The 21,234-nt window shown below is 46.2% G+C and overlaps 2 protein-coding genes across 5 annotated transcripts in view; one reads left to right on the top strand and one right to left on the bottom strand.

The window, feature by feature from the left end:
- Positions 1-3,884: 3,884 nt before the first annotated feature.
- On the bottom strand, positions 3,885-15,501 carry FASTKD3 (FAST kinase domains 3). Of its 2 annotated transcripts, XM_061393889.1 has the most exons (7): positions 15,401-15,500; positions 11,565-13,048; positions 10,144-10,229; positions 7,771-7,945; positions 6,446-6,515; positions 5,995-6,109; positions 3,885-4,888 (listed from the first exon to the last, which is right to left on the bottom strand). In XM_061393889.1, the coding sequence occupies exons 2-7, from the start codon at positions 13,000-13,002 to the stop codon at positions 4,790-4,792; spliced, it is 1,983 nt and encodes a 660-aa protein (XP_061249873.1). In that variant the 5' UTR covers positions 13,003-13,048; positions 15,401-15,500; the 3' UTR covers positions 3,885-4,789. The 2 variants fall into 2 exon arrangements, 1 of the variants encoding a protein (XP_061249873.1); XR_009731837.1 differs by lacking the exon at positions 3,885-4,888 and having other exon boundaries at positions 6,091-6,109; positions 6,446-6,629; positions 15,401-15,501.
- Positions 15,502-15,578: 77 nt separating this feature from the next.
- The window catches only part of MTRR (5-methyltetrahydrofolate-homocysteine methyltransferase reductase), a 32,985-nt gene continuing 27,329 nt past the window's right edge, over positions 15,579-21,234 (top strand). Inside the window, exons 1-3 of one of the 3 annotated variants that reach the window (XM_061393888.1) lie at positions 15,579-15,667; positions 17,808-17,972; positions 19,937-20,076. In XM_061393888.1, coding sequence (XP_061249872.1) covers positions 17,844-17,972; positions 19,937-20,076 — 269 coding nt within the window. In that variant the 5' untranslated portion in view covers positions 15,579-15,667; positions 17,808-17,843. Of the gene's footprint in view, positions 15,668-15,691; positions 15,767-17,807; positions 17,973-19,936; positions 20,091-21,234 lie in introns of those variants that run through there. The other 2 variants (XM_061393886.1, XM_061393887.1) reach the window with 2 other exon arrangements.

Genomic DNA, 21,234 nt, shown 5'->3' with positions numbered 1-21,234 from the left:
GTTCAGGTCTTTGAAGCACGCTAGCTGCTTGGACTCCTTGCCTGCTGCCCTGTAACCAACCCTGTACTTCCCTTCAGCACAACCCAGTGTCAGTTGATTGGCTTTTCTGCACAGGTGAGCAGACCCAAGTTTGGTTTCATGACAACCCTACAGTACGTGTTCAGACTTCAAGTGGATCTGGATATGTTTCCAGTTGGGGAAATTTCAGCTTTCGGAGGTTAACTCGTCACCATGGAGCCAAGACTCCCTCCCTGAATTTGTACACAGTCTTCCGGTGGGTCCAGCTTTTTTTTTTTTTTTTTTGAGGGAACTGATCTTCCCCACCCCACCCCGGAGAAGGCAACGGCACCCCACTCTAGCACTCTTGGCCTGGAAAATCCCATGGACGGAGGAGCCTGGTAGGCTGCAATCCATGGGGTCGAGAAGATTCAGACACGACTGAGCAACTTCACTTTCACTTTTCACTTTCACACATTGGAGAAGGAAATGGCAACCCACTCCAGTGTTCTTGCCTGGAGAATCCCAGGGACGGGGGAGCCTAGTGGGCTGCCGTCCATTGGGTCCCACAAAGTCAGACACGACTGAAGTGACTTCAGCAGCAGCAGCAGCAGCAGATCTCCCCCTACTCTTGGAATTATATTAAATATGCTCAATCCCACTCCTTCCTAGTTTTTCTTCCACCTAATACTTAGCAAGTCTCCATAGGCACCCAGGTGTACAGAAATTCTGTAGGTCAGATCCTCGTCTTCAAGAAACCAGCCAGGATCTCTTTATCCCAAGATACCACCTACGCTCTTCTGATAGGCCTGGTTCAGCCAAAGTACATTCCTTCTTCAGATCGAGGTTAAGAAAACTGCATTTTATTCAGGCAAAACTGTCACCCTTCCACAGCTCCGGCCTGCGATACACACATGTACCAGGGACCATCTGATTCCATTCAGTCAGTTCAGTTCAGTTGCTCAGTCGTGTTTGACTCTTTGCGAACTCATGGACTGCAGCACACCAGGCCTCCCTGTCCATCACCAACTGCTGGAGCTTGCTCATACTCATGCCCATTGAGTCGGTGATGCCATCCAACCATCTCATCCTCTGTCATCCCTTTCTCCTCCCACCTTCAATCTTTCCCAGCATCAGGCTCTTTTCCAATGAGTCAGTTCTTTGCATCAGATGGCAAGGTATTGGAGTTTCAGCTTCAACATCAGTCCTTCCCATAAACACTCAGGACTGATCTCCCTTAGGATGGACTGGTTGGATCTCCTTGCAGTCCAAGGGACTCTCAAGAGTCTTCTCCAACACCACAGTTCAAAAGCATCAATCCTTCGACTCTCTGCTTGCTTTATAGTTAGTTCCATTGCTGAAGCCAATAAATGTCCGAGCCTCTGCTGCCCTCTAGTGTCTAATCTGAAGATAATCACTGTTGCTTTCAGGGGATATAGGCTTGCAAGTTAACTTTTTTCACCTATTTTTTTCTTGTTTTTTTTTTTTCCCCCTTTGCTTTTAAAACACATCAAGATTATGTCTTATTTAAAAACTTTATTAACACATGGCACCATGGTCTGTCATACTGTATATGTAATTTCAACAAGAAAATTCACATCGTTTACACAGGTAGACATTAAAATTTTACTGGCCTGAGGATTCAGCTTATAAGCACCCATAGCTTTATAAAATCTTATGGAGCTTGCCAAATTTACTCCAATTGGTGAAATCAGCAATCTCATATCTATTTGTTAAACTGTTTTCCTAACATATCCCCACACATTTTCAGGATTAAAATTTTCTTTAAAACAAAGTGTCATTTAGTTTCAACCCTGAGAGCTCAGTTGGTAAAGAGTCCGCCTGCAATGCAGGAAACTCCGGTTGATTCCTGGGTCGGGAAGATCCACTGGAGAAGGGAAAGGCTACCCACTCCAGTATTCTGGACTGGAGAATTCAGTCCATGGAGTTGCAAAGAGTTGGACAGGACTAAGCGACTTTCACTTTCACTTCCATTTCCTATGGCAACCCTGTCTGCTTTGTGCTGGGTACTCTGGGCGTGGCAATCAGAAACCTGCCTCTGTCCTCTGAATTCAGCTCACAAATTACTCCAAGAAGCCTCTTTTCTCCCCCCAGGCAGGCCTGAAATCTGCCTTCCAGAGTCCTGCTCCTGCTGCAGGACTGCCAGTGGGCTCATCACTATAATCACGTCCTCGTTCGTCTCTCCCACGTGGAGCCTCTCCAGGCGGGGGCTCTTTGCTGCTGCCCTCCGGAGCGCTGACGTTCAGTGGGAGCCCAGCATTATCAGGGCTCTTTAATGAATGTTTGGTGAGTGAATGAATGAATGACGAGGGTAAGGGAGAGCCCAGTAAGACACAGGCTCAGCAGAGCACATTACTACTAACAGTGCAGAACCAGTGTCTCATTCCAATTAGAAAAATAATGAATAAAAGACCCAATGGATGGGAATTCAGGTAGATGGAAAAGGTTTTAGTTTTTTCCTAGCATATATAACAAACTACTGTAACCTCTTTGTACTGAAGCTTCCATAAAAACCCACAAGGATCAGTTTGAGTTTTCAGGCTGGTGAACAGGTGGAGCTTAGGGGAGAATGGTGCCTGGAGAGGGCAGGGTAACCCCACAACCGTCCCCATTCCTTGCCCAAGCATCTCTTCCCTCTGGCTGTTCCTGAGTTACATTTTTATAATCAACCTACATTCTGGTTAGTAAAACATTTCTCTGAGTTGTGTCAGCTGCTCTAGCAATTTGATGGAACCCAAGGAGGGGGTCATCATTACTTTGCCAACAAAGGTCCATCTAGTCAAAGCGATGGTTTTTTCAGTAGTCATGTATGGATGTGAGAGCTGGACCAGAAAGAAGGCTGAGAGCCAAATTGACACTTTTGAACTGTGGTGTTGAAGACTCTTGGGAGTCCCTTGGACTGCAAGGAGATCCAACCAGTCCATCCTAAAGGAGATCAATCCTGAATATTCATTGGAAGGACTGATGCTGAAGCTGAAACTCCAATACCTTGCCACCTGATGCAAAGAACTGACTCATTGGAAAAGAGCCTGATGCTGGGAAAAATTTAAGGTGCGAAGAGAAGGGGACGACAGAGGATGAGATGGTTGGATGGCATCACCGACTCGATGGACATGAGTTTGAGCAAACCCCGGGAGATAGTGGAGGCCAGGGGAACCCAGCATGCTGCAGTCCGTGGGGTCGCAAAAAGTCAGACATTAACTGAGTGACTGAATTGAACTGAACTGAAGGAGGGGGATACTGGAGCCTCTGACTTACAGCCAGTTGGTCAAGTCATGTGACAACTGTCACAAGGGTGGGGGTGAGGGGACAGTCTTGTGGGCCTGAGCCTTCCACCTGTGGGATCTGGAGCTCTCTCCAGGCAGACACGGTCAGAGTTCAATTGTAGGACCTTCAGCAGGTGCTGGAGCACAGCCCCATCCCCCTGCCCGACACACACATTCTAATTGGGTGCAGAACCCTTCTTATCCCCGAAACTTTTAACTTACCATAATGGGACAGTGAAGCACACACAGGGAACTAGGTAGTTTGAAGCCATGCTAGATTTAGAAGTTTCTCCCTCCAACACCCCGCAAGCCTGCTTAAGTCGCCTTTTTCACATCTTTATACCTTTATGAATAAGAAAGCTCCCATACCAATAAAAAATTTTATTAACTAAAGGATTATGTCTGTGTAAATCTATAATTCTATATGTTCATACACAAACCTATTTTCCTTGCTCCTTTTCTTACCATATATTACTTCCTCTAATAAAATATAAAAGAAAAAAATAGGAGATAAAATTTCTTACATTTGTTAGAAGAGCAAGCAAAAGTCTCTCAAGAATATATTTTCAGTTAGCAGACAATCATCACAAGACACAAGACTTAAAAAAAAATAATGACATTTACTCACTCCTTTATTGTAGTTGATCAGTTCTGTTTGATGTATAAAAGTATCTATGACACTAGTATTAAATAAAGATTAATTTTAAATTTGCTACTGGTTAAGTGCTTAAAACTCAACATTCAAAAAACTAAGATCACAGCATCAGGTCCTATCACTTCATGGCAAAAAGATGGGGGAAAAAAGGAAACAGTGGCAGACTCTATTTTCTTGGGCTCCAAAATCACTGTGGATGCTGACAGCAGCCATGAAATTAAAAGACGCTTGCTTCCTGGAAGAAAACTATGACAAATCTAGACAGCGTATTAAAAAGCAAAGACATCACCTTGCTGACAAAGGTCCATACTGTCAAAGCTGTGGTTTTTCCAGTAATCATGTCTGGATGTGACAGATGGACTATAAAGAGAGCTGAGCACCGAAGAATTGATGCTTTCAAATTGTGGTGTTGGAGAAGGCTCTTGAGAGTCCCTTGGACTGCAAGGAGATCCAACCAGTCCATCCTCAAGGAAAATCCACCTTGAATATTCATGGGAAGGACTGATGCTGAAACTCCAATACTTTGGCCACCTGATTCGAAGAACTGGCTCACTGGAAAAGATCTTGATGCTGGGAAAGATTGAGGGCAGAAGGAGAAGGGGGCAGCAGAAGATAAGATGGTTGGATGGCATCACTGACTCAATGAGTTTGAGCAAACTCCGGGAGTTGGGGATGGACAGGGAAGCCTGGCGTGCTGCAGTCCATGGGGTTGCAAAGAATCAGACACGACTTAGTGACTAAACAACAACAAAAGTGTATACGAGAGACCCTTTCCAGATCATTCCATAAATAAATGGCTAATTTGCAAGTTCTTTCACTATGTGAGTTCAGAAGTCAGTATTCGTTCTTATTACCAATGACCACCTGAGTTTTGAGAAAACAGTTTTCCTTGTAAATAGTCCACTAATTCCAGTCTTGATTTTAGCATCTCAATCTCATAGTAGGGTATCTGTGAAGAGAAGAAAAGAAAGCCATCATGATCCTTCATGATCTGAAATCACCTTGGCTTTGGGGGTGCCTGTCTGTCTGTCACGCCCACCCCCGTGGCAGAGCGTCAGCTCCTGGCGGGAGGACGTCAGAGCCGGCTTGCGCGTCCCGTGTGCCCAGAGCCTGCGATGGTGCTGCCAGCGCTGAAGGGGGTGACTACACAAGGCTCAACATGACCCTTGTCCCCAGGGAGCTTACAAGTCAGGTACCAACTTAAAATGTGCAATAAATACAAAACGTAAGCAGAACATACAATGAAAATCATGCTTTAGTATTGAGAGGCAGTTTCTGACATTTCATTAGGGTGAGAGGTCGGCCTCACTGGGAGTCATGAAGACCTAGAACTGGGACACTCTGAGAGGGGGAGACCACCTGAGTGGCCTGGGCGAGGGGGAAAGGCCGGAAGGAAGACCGCCACGCTCGGAGCAGACAGCCCGGCTGCAGGCAGACCAAGGAGCGTCCGAAATGCTGAGGTGCAGAGGAGTGTGACTCTATCCCGTAAGCGGTAAGGAAACAAGGAAGGTTTCTGAGCACACTGGCAATGATTTGTTTTAGAAAAGTTAATCTGGGTGTGTACAAGACAGAGTGGAAAAAAGTTAACTACACAGGAAAGCAGAGAGCAGGGTGGTTGACAGCTTGGATGACAGAAAACCTCCGTTACACGCACGGTGACTCCTCACTGAAGACCCTGTTAGTGACCCTCAACGTAAAGACTAGTAAGAGTCTTAAACGCTAGGAGTTGATGAAGGTCCTGGCTTTAATGGGCCATCTTGTCCATTTTATTCATTATATCAAGGGAAATTAAAATAATAGATATTCTAATAATCTAGCAATTCTAAAAGCAAAGTAAAGCACAGCTTATATAGGATTTAGGGATGTCTCACTTTTGGAAAACAAGTTGAAAAACCGTGTTTCAAAATACAAATCAAGAGACGAGTGTAACGAACAAAGCTGACGTATAACTAGACGTTAGTCTTGGTCCGCTGGGCTGCCACACCACTTAGGACCCTGGGAAAAGCAAATCTGAACTAGAAATGGCTTCTGGAGGAAACAAAGGCAAAACCGTACCTGGACAACTTGATAACCAAGCAGGCGCAGGTGTCTCTGTTTAGTAGCCTCCTTCCCCAGTAAGTGTTTGCTATTCAGACAAAACCTTTTTGGGCCATCAATGCACAGTGCTACTCTAAAAAACGGAAGAGGAGAGAGGAACTTCATTTCCATAACAATCCAAAATATTCACATAGTTTTAGTTGCCAGCGTTTATTTGGGATTTGGCTATGCTTTTGTGCCCATACTGTTTCCAAATGACTCATGACTGTCATCCAATGATTTGATGAAAAAAGCACTCAACTTTATCAACACTAAGGTTCACAAAATGTTACAAGGAATTTCTAAAACTGGTATGCCATAGTGTTTATCTCCAGAACTGTGTCTACCTTTTTCACGTTCCTAAGAAACAGTCCTTATGTATTAACCTGGACAAGTCTCGTAACATCTAGACCACAACGGTTTTCTTTACCTTTTATGTACGTCTTCATCAATTGTAAATGGTAATACAAATCCGTCTTCGTCTAATTTAATCTCAACATCTGGTGAGAGAAGAAAGGAAAAAGTCTTCGTGTGATACCCTCACAAACACTAGCTTCCTTCCCTTCTGGTTGTTTTGATTTCTTCCGCACTGCGTTTATCAACTGGGCAGAAGGCTGCAAAGTAACAACCACACCAGACAATGGTGAGAACTTTAATTTAATCAGAGCTTTGCCCAACCACATCAGGGTAAACTATGAGGGCTCGCCTGCACCTGAACAAGGAGGGGGCCCTCCGGGTCCCTGGGGCACGACGTGAACCACACACACTTTCACTCTCCTGGTAACAGATGGTGGGAACAGTGAAGACGATCCTACATCCTGGCACCTGGCATCCCCAAGCTCCAGTGCCCCAGGGGCCGGTGAGACAGCCAGAACCCTGACACATGGGCCCTGGGCACGCAGCCTCCCCGGCCTTCCCTGTAAAAGGAGCTCATGAAGGAGGGGAGTGAGACCTGACCGTGTGAAGCCCAGGAACACTGTCCTCTTTGGGCTGATTGTCCTTGACGCAACAGTGTGAAAAGAGAAGGCCTCTGACTCTCTAGGCAGTGCCGTCCAGCAAAACTTTGAGTGATGATGGAAACACTTATACCAGATACGGAGCACTTCAAGGGTGGCTAGCGCACCTGGGGGCCTGAACTGTGAATTTTTACAATTGTAACTGATTTAAATTTAAACAGCAACTAGGATGTGTGGCTACTGTATTGGAGAGCAGCAGCCTGGAGGACAAGCGTTCACATGCTCAGTTGTGTCTGACTCCTCGTGACCCCAGGGACTGGAGCCCACCAGGCTCCTCTGTCCTTGCGTGGAATTTTCTAGGCAAGAATACTGGAGTGGGTTGCCATTTCCTTCTCCAGGGGATCTTCTCAATCCAGGGATCAGACTCATGTCTCCTGCATCGGCAGAAGGGTTCTTTACCTCTGAGCTGCCTGGGCAGCCCTGAGAAGACAAGAATAGCTGATAATTACTGAGCACTTACTGTGTCCTGGGTATTAGTCTGAGCTACTTCATTTGTTTACTTTGGGTCACTATTCCTCTGAATGAATGCCCCGAAAGGATGTCCAAAGACATTCTGCTGCATGAGGCTAACCTGCAGGACTCCACCCACAGAGTACTGACCCTTCAACCCTACTGCCCACCCCTGTTCCCATTTGCCTTCAGAAGGACCAGCTCCACTCTGTTTCCAGACCTGTGGTGGCTACTAAGGCCCACATGTTCCATCAGAGGACTGTGTAACAACAAACTCCCTATTACTTACCTATTGTGTAGCAATAAGGTGTTAACACTTTCGAAGAAAAATACAGTCTTGCTCCTAACAGGTCGATTAGTCCAATCATCACAGATTTATAAAGGTGAAAATCCATGGGGGTCTCCAGGGAAGAGCACGGAGTAAGAAAGGATTTCACTTGAAACTTAGGAAGAAGTTTTGGACCCTGAAAATGTATGTGCAAACGTGAGAAAGAAAAATCAGATACAAAATCAGAGAATAAAATGAATGCTGCCTGAGTATAAACATCTGATTCAAGATTACTTTGTAGGCAATACGTGCCCTTAAGACTCGGCACAAATACCTTTCTCAAAATGGCAATGCCAAATATTCTTTTTGTAAAAAGCGTTTTATTTTGAACCGGGGTATAGCTGACTTAACAGTGATAGTTGTGACAGTCTCCGGTGAAGAGGGAAGGGACTCAGCCCCGTACACACAAGTGTCCATTCTCCCCCAGGCTCCCTCACCCTCCAGGCTGCCATGTAACACTGAGCAGTGTCCTGTCCCACCCCTGCTGGTTATCCATTTAAACACAGCAGTGTGTACATCTCCAACTCAAACTCCCTAACTACCTCTTCCCCTTAACCTTCCCCTTGGCAACCGTGCGTTCACTCTCTAAGTCTGAGTCTCTGTTTTGTAGGTAAGTCCACTTATATCGTCTCTTAGATTCCACACATAAGGGTTGTCACACGACACCTCTCCTTCCCTGACCACACTGGGCGTGACACTCTCTAGGTCCATCCATGTCGCTGCCAGTGAGACAAGGCCAAGTATTCCTGTTGTAGTTCAAGACCAGTAATTCAAAGCATCTTAAACGTGTTTTAAATGTAATCAGTGGTCACAAAAAGAAAAAACGGAAGGAAGGAAGGAAGAGAAAGAAAGCAAGCCAGCTCAAGAAACATCCCTAGAGCTCTTAGAACTGCTTTAAGGGGCTTGAGGCCACCCAGCTGAGTTTTTAATAGTGGAAAATGTGACAGAGCTGACATTTCAGTTTAGTAAGAAAAGGAAAGCTATGTAATAATGGTGCTAGTAATTGGTTATCCATCTGGAAAAGAACTAAGCTAGAGTTCTGCCACACATTACAGACTATAACTAACTTCAGGTAGATTAAAGATCTAAACGTAATAGGAAAATAGTATTTTTTAAATTCAGTAAAATATTTATACTATCTTAGGAGTCACAAAATATTCACAAACAACACAGGAAACCCAGCAGCCATAAAAAATGAACTGTTTGACTACAGAAAAGAAACATTTCTGTGTAGCAAAAAGGCATCGTAAACAATATTAAAACTAAAAAAATTTAAAACAAACCAGGAGAACATACATGCAACACACATAATAGTTAATGTCTTTTACAATGTGTTCTAGGGCTTCCCTGATAGCTCAGCTGGTAAAGAATCCACCTGCAATGCGGGAGACCTGGGTTTGATCCCTGGGTTGGGAAGATCCCCTGAAGGGAAAGGCTACCCACTCCAGTTTCTGGCCTGGAGAATTCCATGGATTGTATAGTCCATGGTGTTGCAAAGAGTTGGACACGATTGAGGGACTTTCACTTTCACTAGGACAAAACACAAAACAAAACAGACAAACGACCCTGAGAAATAAGAATTAAGGCATAACGAGGCAATTCACAGCAAGTTAAATGAGCAATAAACACGTGAAAATACGTCCAACTTCATTACTCTCATCAAAACGCAACTGAAGCATGGGACATGGCATTTCATTGAGCCAAGTGACAAAATTAAAGGCACTAAGAACATACTGCGACAGAAATGGGGGGAGACAGTCACTTCCATTCACTGCTGGCGAAATGAGACATCTACAACTATTAGGGGGAAATCAATCCATCAGTGCCTGCCAAAAATTAGTCCAGCCATCCAGAGGGTGAGGTGGTTGGATGGCATCCCTGACTCAATGGACAGGAGTTTGAGCAAGCTCTGGGAGATGGGGAAGGACAGGGAAGCCTGGGGTGCAGTCCATGCGGTCGCAAAGAGTCGGACACAACTGAGCGACTGAATAGCAACATCCATGGTCAGGAATCTAGTCTTAGATTAAAACAACAAAAGGGCTAAGTATGAAAGGGTAGGTATGCATGTTTATGACAGTATGGCTGATCAAGAGACAAGTATTGGAAAAGGCCTGTAAGTCCATCCATGATGAGTGGATTAAAAAAAGTACCTGGTGGCAACTGACTCCAAGTGAATGAAAACTCTGTTTTTTAATGAGGTTACTCAGCTCAAAAGAGAAGGAACTTAAAAGAGGACTGGGGGTTGGGGGCTGATGGGGGCAGTGGTGGAGGGGAAGAAGGAAGCAAAGAAACCCATCCCTGTAGGGAAGTAATGCAACGAGCTCATACTTTTACCTTGTAGAACGGGCATTCTAGAATTGAGGTTAAGAAGAGTTGGGTCAGTTGTGCTAGGCTCAGTCTGTCCAAATAGGACTCTGCACCTGAAATACAAAGCATCTCAGTCAGAGTTAAGTTTGAATTTTGCTGTGTATAATCAGAGAATAGCCAGAATGCACACGTTAATTGTGACCATAAAAAAGCACTGAAGAACTGATGCTTTTGAACTGTCTTGTTGGAGAAGACTCTTGAGAGTCCCTTGGACTGCAAGAAGATTCAACCAGTCCATTCTAAAGGAGATCAGTCCTGAACATTCATTGAAAGGACTGATGCTGAAGCTGAAGCTCCAATCCTTTGGCCACCTGAGGTGAAGAGCCAACTCTTCTTGGAAAAGACCCTGATGCTGGGAAAGATTGAAGGTGGGAGGAGAAGGGGATGACAGGGGATGAGATCGTTGGATGGCATCATAGACTCAATGGACATAAGTTTGAGCAAATTTCAGGAGATGGTGAAGGGCAGGGAAACCTGGCGTGCTGCAGTCCATGGGGTTTCAAAGAGTTGGACATGACTGAGCAACTGAACCACAACAACGTTAATTAATTCACTCTAATAAGGTACCTTTAAATGACACTAGGGAAATAACTTGTTAGAATTAATTATGCCTTCCTGCCTGTCATCTCAATGAAATCTCATTCTGGCTTTCAAGAATGCAAGCTCCTAATTGGAGAATATAATTAAAAGTGACAGATACATGTTAGAATTAGAATTAGTGGGGATTCCTTTTACCTATGGAAATCTAGATTCTTACAGATTTGGGTGGTCTTGAATTAAGATGAACATCTCTCAAAAAAAGGCCAGGACATCCCTGGTGGATAAGAGGGTAAGACCCAAGGCTTCCACTGCAGGGGTCACGTGTCTGATCCCTGGTCAGGAAGTTCCACATGTGGCCAGTTAATAAAGGCAAAAGAGTGATACAGCTGCTGTCATCAAAGCTCCTAACACGTTATTATGACACTGCCATTGTCATCACCAGATCTCTACAAGAAGATCCAGTTTCTCAGCTAGGGCAGCGGAGTCTGTTTACCCCAAAATGTTTTTTCTCTCTGAGCAATGTTCTACTGGTCTTTAACCCTGTGTTAATGTTAGCATCTGCAACTTCAGATCTCTTCTTCAGATCACAGTGGAAGAAAAAATAAAGGCTCAATAAAAAAGGTACATGCTGTGTATGTGTGCTTAGTTGCTCAGTCGTGTTCAAGTCTTTGCAACTCTTTGAAGAGTAGCCCGTCAGGCTCCTTTGTCTGTGGGATTTTTTCAGGCAAGAATACTGGAGTGGCTTGCCATTTCCCTTTCCAAAAAAAAAAAAAAAGCTATATATGTGACTTGAAAACATCAAGGTCAAATGGTAAGTTTTCTACTCTCAGAAGTCATAACCAACTCACCTTGCAGCTGCTGAAGAAAATATGGGCTGAATATCTTGGCCATAAAATTGACCGGATGGCTCTCAATAAGTGAACACGAATGGAGAAGTCTCAGCAGTGTTTTGGGGGGAAAATGATTGAAGCGGGTTAACAGCATGTTTTCTAGCTTCCTAAATAAAGCAGAAGCATTTGGTGGCAGATAGTTGAGTTTTCCAAATGGCTCGATTAACTTGGCAGTCTGACTAGGTGAAAATTTTTCTGCTTGACAAACAAAAGTTTCTGCCACTGCGTTGAAGATGGGTTCTGAAAGAATCAGCTTTCTGCTGCAGTACTCCATGACTCTGCTGACAAGCTCAGGATCTAGAGTGAGACACAGTGAAGCGACATGCTGCTCCAGGGTTTCTGTAAAGAATCTGTCACTGTGCCCAAAGTATATGAGCGCCTCTAAGACTTTTCTGAGCTCTTCACTAGTGAAACGAGCGATGTGCCGCACGACGTACTTACTCAGTTTGATAACCAGGGGAAGGGCTTGAGTCTGATCAAGGACCACTAGGGCAGTGAGCATCTGGCTCATCAATTTAGGACTCAGGTTGGAAACTAGTGATAGAGAAAAGTGATTGATCTTATTTAAGAACCTCTGCTGTTGGTCCGCTTTTTCAGGACTCGCCTGCAACAGTCTGTAAACGGTCACGATATCCTCAGGGGTAAATGTTTCCAAACTTTCCCCTTGCAGCTGATATATGATCAGGTCTAGCGTCGAACAGCCCGGACCGTGCAGTTTAATTAGCGTTTCCCCCAGAATACAAAGACTGTGAACGTCCAGGCCGCCCCTTTCAAGACGATGCTGGCATTCCGCCTCCAGGTTCATCAGCAAGTGACTCTGGGGATCGCCACACAACAGAGTCAGGGCTTGAAAAGCAGTCACCAAACCCGCATTTGACAAATCCGAGGGATCCCGTCCAAACCGATCACACAATGCCTGAAAGGCACTACTCTCCAGTATTTCTTTCGGCAACCTTTGATCACCATCTTTTCTTTCCACTTCACAAATACGATGTAAGGCTCCTGCCATCATAGTATCGGGCAAAGTCTCCAGTGTGCTTACAAAACGTAAGATTTCTCCTGATGAAGTGAAGCTGTTTAGTTTCCTGTAAAACATCTGTTCGTCCACATTTTTAACACTGTGTTCAAACCTGTCCCAGTTGTGTACTTGAGAGAACCCTGGCTCCCCAACTGGATGGAGGTCATTTCCGTTTTCTGAATGAAACTTCTTACAATGGGCATGATGGAACCGGACCCTGATGGGCCCAGGGTGCTGCGACCAGAACCATGGACACAGATGCTCTTTGACTGTCTTGTGAACATGATTTACTTGCTGAGTTTTCAGAGCAGCCAGAGCTCCATGTATCCGAAAATCAGATAAGTGATAGAGGTTCCTCCGTAAGGTAACTAAAGCCATGCCATCAGAGTCTCAGCTCCTCTTGAGTTACAACTATGTTAAAAGACTAAAAAAAAAAAAAAAAGTAGTCAAATATATTAGAACACGGTTCATTCAACATCAATGCTTATGAAACTAAGGATGAGTATCCAAAAGGAGTCATTCCCACTAAACATTTCCCACTCAAACATTAGTACCATGTTACTCAGATGTAAAAAAAGAACGAAATTGTGCCATTTGTAGATACTTGGATGGAACTAGAGACTGTTATACAGAGTGAAGTAAATCAGAGAGAAAAACAAATATCCTATATTAATGCATATATGAGAAATTTAAAAAATGGTATAGACGAACTTATTTACAAAGCAGAAACAGAGACAAAGACATAGAGAACAAAGGGGGAGGAGGGGTGGGACAGATGGGGAGATTGGGGTTGACATATAAACACTACTGATATTACATATAAAACAGATAACTGAAGACAGTGACGGCAGCCATGACATTCAAAGATGCTTGCTCCTTGGAAGAAAAGCTATGACAAACCTAGACAGTGTATTAAAAAGCAGAGACATTACTTTGCCAACAAAGATCTGTATAGTCAAACTATGGTTTTTCCAGCAGTCACGTGTGGCTGTGAGAGTTGGACCATAAGGAAGGTTGAGTGCCAAAGAATTGATGCTTTTGAACTGTGGTGCTAGAGAAGACTCTTGAGAGTCCCTTGGACTACAAGGAGATCCAACCGGTCAATCCTCAAGGAACTCGACCCTGAATATTCATTGGGAAGACTGATGCTGAAGCTGAAGCTCCAATCCTTTGGCCACCTGATGCAACAAGCCAACTCACTGGAAAAGAACCTGATGCTGGGAAAGATTGAAGGCAAAAGGAGAAGGAAACGACAGAGGATGAGATGGTTGGATGGCATCACCAACTCAATGGACATGAGTTTGAGTGAACTCCGGGAGAGGGTGAAGGAAGGGGAAACCTACTGCAAACCATGGAGTCACAAAGTGTCTGACATGACTGAGTGACCGAACAACAACAACAAATGAGAACCTCCTGTATAGCACAGGGAACTCTACTCAGGGCTCCGTGGTGACCTGAATGGGAAGGAAATCAAAGAAGAGGGGATGTATGTATACATGTGTCTGATTCCCTTTCTTGTATAGCAGAAACTAACACAACATATAGTTGTAAACTAACACAATATAGTTGTAAAGCAACAACTATACTCCAATGAAAATAAACAACAGCAAAAAGGCCTAAGTACTAGAGGAGCAGTGACTCTGCACCCTAGAGCTTAGAATTGCAACTGTTTACCTCAGATTGGGGCTCGAACCCAGCCAAAACCCTGCTTGGGACTTCAACCCACATGGCTGGGACTCGAACCCAGCCAAAACCCTTACTGGGACTTCAACCCACATGGCCGGAACTCCAACCCAGCCAAAACCCACAGTACTGGGTTTCAGGCCCTAACGAAGTGATAGGTAAAAAGTGGATTTACTCAGATAGACAGAAGCACACTCCACAGAGTGTGGGGCCATCGCAGAGGGTGAACGTGGCTGCGAAATTAGGTGTGGTTAGTTTTTATAGGATGGGTAATTTCATATGCTAATGAGTGGGAGGATTATTCCAACTGTTTTTGGAAAAGTGTGGAGATTTTCCAAGATGTTACAGAATAGCTGCTGGATCTCATAATCATCGCTATCATTTGCCAGACAATGTTACATTTAATTGTCCCAACAACACAATGAATTAAGTACTTTAAAGTCATCTTAGAAATGAGGACACCGAAGCACAGAGATCTCATGTTGTCCAGTTTACACAGCTAGTAGGCGGCTGAGCCAGACTTCAACTCGGGTAGTCTGGTTCCTTCGCACGCCTCCTATGTGCTGGTTGTCGAAAGGAACTGCACTTGGTCCAACGTTCTCAAACACACAACTGAAGTGACCATTAATTCACACGGCAAGGGTGAAAAGAGCAGCTTCAAGGTCTCCGAGGGGTCAGTTTCCCCTCAGAGTTAGGATCTAAACAGGACTGAGGAATAAGAAGGTCTAGCTTTGCAGATGGAGGAAAAAAAAAATAAAACGCTTATCAATGAAGGGGAAAGGTGGGCCAGCCCGTCCACACTTGCTTGACCAGCCCCACTGTGGGAGACCCGGGAACACGAGGGTGCGGGGCAGCGGGGGACGGAGCGCCCCGAGGGGGGAGCCGCGTCTTCTCTGGAGGGAAAGGACCTGACGGGCCGGGCGCCCCCAAAACGGGCGCCGCGGAATCCTACGCTCACGCACCGGGAACGGCGGGAACCGCGTCCGAAGAGCTGGGCGGCTAGCCGGGGAGCGAGCGCGAGCGCCTCAGCGAAGCCGTGGGCCACGCACGCCGGGCCGGGACAGCCAAGCCCACAATCCGTCTGGATACCTACCGGACTCCGCGCGCGCCTGGGTTCCAGCAACCCACGCGGCTCCGCAGCCTCTGCGGCCTCCGTACGCTCGCCCTTCACCGGAGGGGGCCCCTGGCGCTTGCACCAGGAAGGGGCGGGCGCCCCACGTCCAGGCGCGCGGTGATTGGCCTCAGCTCCTTTTCCCGAGCCTCCTTATTGGTCCCCGGCGCGAGGCGGTGTGCGCAGGCGCGGGAGCCGGGGCTCGCGTCCCTGAGCTTTTTCCTCAGCAACCCCACCGGATTCCTTCAGGTGAGTGTACCTCCTCAGCCGCCGCTGCCAGATCTGGGCGACCGGCGGCAGCCTCCGCGTCCCTCCTTCCCGCCCAGGCTGGACGCGCGCGGGGAGGAGGTCCGGACTCAGGCCTGGTAGGGTGGAGGGCTGACTGCGCCGGGGACTCGGCCCTGCGCCCTCACCGTCGTCTCCCGGAGGCGCCGCGGGGCGTGCAGAACGGCGGAGCCGGTCCCGCAGGTCCTTGTGGGCCGTTCCCCGATCGGGGTCTATGGTTCCAAACACTTTTCCTAGACGGGGGTCTAAGGGCACGTTGGGGCACCGGGTTAGGGGGAGGGACGCGGGAGGCAGGGATGCGGGGCACGCGGACCAGCTGCGCGCGCTGGTTCTCCGCCCCGACCTTGTCCTGCGGGTGTCGGGGACCCCACCCGCTGAGGAACGTGGGCTGCAGTGCCTGCTCCGTAAGGTGGTTAAGGGGCCGAGGGTCTCACGCAGCGAGCATCTCGGACGGTGCCTGTGGCTCCTGCGAAGTGCCCTGGGTCCCTGGCTTGGATAGTGGTAGAAGCCCTTTCCATCACTGCGCTGTCGTGCTTCTGGATCAGCTCGGTGTGTACTGTTTCCACGTCGTCCCCTTATCCATTTATATAGAGTTAGAAAGAAAGAAGAGAGCGCTCAGTCGTGTCCGGCTTTTGCGATCCCATGAACTGTGGCCCGCCAGGCTCCTCTATCCATGGGATTCTCCAGGCAAGAATACTGGAGTGGGTTGCCATTTCCTTCTCCAGGGGATCTTCGCGACCCAGCAATTGAACCCAGGTCTCCCGCAATTGCAGGCAGATGCTTTACCGACTGAGCTATGCGGGAAGCTTTCTTTTTTTTTTTAAATCCAGAGTTAACCTCTTGCGTACCCGCTGTATCCAGCGCTGTTCTGTTCCGCAGGTTGTTCCCTGCTTTTTAGCATCCTGCTTATTAATACTGTGATTCTGCCGTTTAATTCCTTCGTGGCTTTAAGTTGTCCTCCGATCTAATTGGCCAGAGGAGCAAAAAAGTATCTGCGGTTCGTTTCCCGAAAGCCAAGTTTGGGGTTTGAGTTTCAGTTTGCCATGCGTGCTTAAGTTGCTTCAGTCATGTCCTACTCTCTGTGACCCCATGGATTGTAGCCCACTAGGCATGGCAACCCACTCCAGTATGGAGAATCTCATGGGCAGAGGAGCCTAGTAGTAGTAGTGTAGTTGTTACGTCGTGTCTGACTCTTTCGATCCCATAGACAGTAGCCTGCCAGGCTCCTCTATCCATGGGATTCTCCAGGCAAGAATACTGGAGTGGGGTGCCATGCCCTCCAGAGGATCTTCCCAACCCAGCAATCTAACCAGGCGTCTCATATCTCCTGCGTTGGCAAGTGGGTTCTTTACCACTAGTTCTACCTGGGAAGCCTGAATCCTTACATATTGACAGTCTCTCAGGTTTAGACACTTGAGGTGTGGTGAAAAATCTGTGAGCCCTTTATTTTACTCCTGGTTATCTGTTCAGGAAAAAACGTAAAACTAGTAAAAGATTTGAGTGGATTAGAAGTGTTTTTCTCTGTTTATAGGTATGTATGTATACACATGCATGCAGATGTATATGAAATTGAATTAAATAAGAAAGGTATTAACTAGAGTACTGTGATTTATTTACCACTGGGATCAAGTAGGAATCAATTTTAATCGAGTTTTTACCATTTTAGTGAATTTTTAATTTTACCTTTTTTTTAAAAGAGAAAAGGTATCTGACATTTATTGGACACCGCTGTCTTTGTCAGGTAGGTACCGTCATTGTCCCCAGTCTAAAGGTGCGAGAACCAAGAGACTGGTCAGTAGGCCTGAGTCCGGCCTGAAGTTCCCCTCCTGTGAATGGTCACTCCTGGCGGGATTCAAACCCTGGTAGTCTGGCCCCAGAATCTGATTTCTGAGCTGTGGCATTAGAGCTTTCCTTGTATTTGCCTTGATTTCATGAATACTGTCTTTGTTAGACCTTAAGAATTAATGCTAAAAAAGTTAGTAAGTCTGTTTCATATTATCCCTGGATATTGTTGCAGTCCATTTTTAATTAAGAAAATTCATACCTGCAGGTTGTTACTGCTCCGTTAAAGAGAGAAATCCCTTTTCCTCTTTCTGTTTTACAGTGTAACTATTAGAGCTGTAGCATATGCCTTGAGGTGATGAGGAGGTTTTTGTTACTCTATGCTACACAACGAGGACAAGCAAAGGCCATAGCCGAAGAGATAAGTGAAAAAGCAGTTACATATGGTTTTTATGCAGATCTCCACTGTATTAGTGAGTCGGATAAGGTAAGTCATGGTTTTTACTGTGTTTCACGCTTTGAAGTATCTTGGTTGGGAATTGATGTTAAAAAACGAAGTGGGTCCCTAAATGCCACCATGATCCTTTTTTTGTTTTTTTAAACACTTAGAAATTCATTTTATCAACTGTGTTGTAAGACTTCTGCCAACTTTTTTCTCTGTGTGTGTGTTAAATTAAACTGCATGGTCTTAAAAACTAGGATGACTAACCACTCTCAACTATAAATGGAACTAGTATATTTGCCTTGTTTTTCTCACTGGGTGCCTGGGAACAATTGAGGTGTGTGTGTTCACAGGAACATGTGAGCTTTCCACCTCATGAATCCTGGTGCCCTGTACAAACTTCCCTGAAATAATGACCTTGTCATTTGTGCCAGAGTTCTTCCAAGTGCAGAACCACTGAATTCTTTTGTGAAGACAGAATCTAGAGTGAAGGTGTAGGATCTGCGGGAGCCTCGGGGGCTGCTTGTCTTTCTGTATTCAGTCTCTGCAGAAGTTCCCACCGTAGGATTGTTGTCCAGGCGCTATGTCGTGTCCCTCTGTTGGCGACCCTGTGGACTGCAGCATGCCAGGGCTCCCTGTCCTCCACTACCTCCTGGAGTTTGCTCAGACTCATGTTCACTGAGTAGTTTACATGAGATCTTAACAGATCTGTGCTTAGAATACCTAGTCTGAGGCCTTCAGGTTATAGTCACACGCATTTCAGGCCTTAGGGCATGGCAGCCCACTTTAGTATTCTTGTCTGGAGAATCCCATGGACAGAGGAGCCTGGCGGGCTATAGTCCGTGGGGTTGCAGAGAGTCGGACTCGACTAAGCGACTAACATTCATTCAGGCTTGAGCCACGAGCAGGGCTCTTATAACACACATGGTGATGTGCCAGCCCCTAAGTCCTCAGATTCAGCTCAGTACTTGAAAAACCACCCGGCCATGCACTCTTGCTCGAGTTCACAACCTCCTCTGTTCCTTCCCATGTGTCTGGTCGGAAAGACTAGCCTGTCAGCCACAGAGGTGAATTATAAGCTCAGCTCCTAGAAGGGAAACCACAAAGTTCCTTGATGTAGCCGGGTCAGGCAGAGTCCTGATGGAGCCACTCACCCAGGCAGGAGGGTCCCGCCGGGGAGCCAGTCACCCAGCCGGGAGGGTCCTGGGGCACTGCCAGTCATGGGCTCCGTGATCCTGCAGCACGTTCAGAGTGAGCTGTGGTGCCACAGGATGGAGCTCCGTCCAAATCTGTTACTAACCCCAGAAACAGAGTCGGCAGCATCAGACAACTAGCCCTGACATGGCCCCCTCGCCAGTGACCCCGGTGGGGCCAGCAGCTCTTTGAAAAGTTAAGTGAGTAGTGAGTTGGTTTTGATACCCCGGTAGTCGTGTTGTTTGCTCTCCTCAGCTGAATGGTTTCTCCAGTTGTTCCTCATCCAACTTTAACTCAATAGCTCTCTGCCCTTCTCAATCAGTTGTCTTTTTTAAGGTAAAGTCACTCGCTGTAAACTGCAGAGTTGTGTTGTAGAAACGTTGAGTCGCCTGGTAAGATGTCAGCTCAAATCTTCACCTGTTAACGTCAGCATGAAAAATAAAGTGAATACCTCAGAGCCCAGTGATAGAGCTCATGATTGTGAATAGAGAGAGTGAAGTGCTTAATTGGGAGTACTTGAAATTTAGGTGAGAATTAGAATAAGGAAATGTGAATTTTAAGACTTGGAAACACCAGTGATCCCAGTATTCCGTTTTCTTGGCTCTCTGGAACCCTGAGGTGGTCAGGCCCTTCCTGACAGCTAGGTTTCCTGATCTCTGAGGAGTAACACTTTCACTTTGCCATTTAAAATGATCTGTGTGCCTCTCTGCCATTATGTGACACAGACCACAGGACAGAAAATGAAGCTGATTGTTTTGCTGGTATGTTGAGTCTGCATAGCAGTAGATCTCTGACGTGACACCCTTGTTTTATAGTATGATCTGAAAACTGAAACAGCCCCTCTTGTGATGGTAGTTTCTACCACGGGCAACGGAGACCCGCCTGACACAGCCCGAAAGTTTGTTAAAGCCATTAAGGACAAGACGCTGCCGCCTGACTTCCTGGCTCACCTGCGGTATGGATTACTAGGTGTGGACTGTGTTTTGTGTAGTTACTGGAATGTTACTGCTGGCTTTAGCACTAGTATCTAAATGTGTTTTTCAAAACCATGGTGCATCATTGTATAGATTTTGTCCTTCTTGACTTTTGATGTGTTTTATGTGTGTATAATATTTGAGGGTAAACCAGGTACTGTTTCCTAGCCATCACCCACCAGCAGCTCCTCTGGAGGGCCCCATTTTGCATCTTAACCTCGGGCGCACACCAGATTCAACTGGGAAACATTTTTGAAATGTTAGTGGTTGGGCCTCACCCCAAATCTGCCAAAACCCAAGGAGCAACTCTGCATGCTGTGTTTTTTGTTTTTTTTCCCTCAAAGGTCTTATGTGACGACTTCCTTAGCAGACGACCATTGCCTAGGATGCTGGTTCTCCAGCCTGGCCGCACACTAGCACCCGCTGGGAGTTTTCCTCCCAGTGTCATTGCTTCAAGTGCCCCCTTCCTGCCCACCACACTGTGATTCCGACTTAATCATTCTGAAGTAGGGTCCTGGGATCATTGTTTTTTAAAGCTCTCAGGTGACTACTATGTACCCCAACTTAAGAAGCATTGGCCTAGGGTAGGGCTCTGTGAAGAATAGCTTTAAAATATTAAAGGCTCAGAAGGACCAGTGCAGTGAGATAGTTGCACCAAAGAGGGAATTGAGGGTTCATTTGCCCGGCTCACGCTCTCTGTTCTCCTTAGAGAGCACTTTTGGGGAGGGTATCTAGAAAGGATGGAATGTGTGATGATAAGTAACTGGCCTGGCCGAGATCTGTCGTGTGTAGTGTATTCAAGAGAGCATTTTAGAGTGTGTATAGCTTTTTAATTCATTTTTTCCAATTTATTTATTTAGAAGAGTGAACATGTACATATTGTTTTAAAAATTTCTCAAAATTATTTAAAAGGAAAGACTGAAGCCTGTCTGGCCATTTTAGTCAATCTTAGGCCCGGAGAAGGAAATGGCAACCCATTCCAGTGTTCTTGCCTGGAGAATCCCATGGACGGAGAAGCCTGGTAGGCTGCAGTCCATGGGGTCACACAGAGTCAGACATGACTGAAGCAACTTAGCAGCAGCAGCAACATGGGCCCACCAATGGATTGCTCACCTTGTTCTTGTAGGAAAAATCCAGGG

The sequence above is a fragment of the Bos javanicus genome, chromosome 20, assembly GCF_032452875.1.
Source record: "Bos javanicus breed banteng chromosome 20, ARS-OSU_banteng_1.0, whole genome shotgun sequence".
In the NCBI taxonomy this organism is placed as follows: domain Eukaryota; kingdom Metazoa; phylum Chordata; class Mammalia; order Artiodactyla; family Bovidae; genus Bos; species Bos javanicus.
The sequence above is the reverse complement of the archived record's forward strand: the minus strand, read 5'-3'. Positions and strand labels throughout refer to the sequence as shown.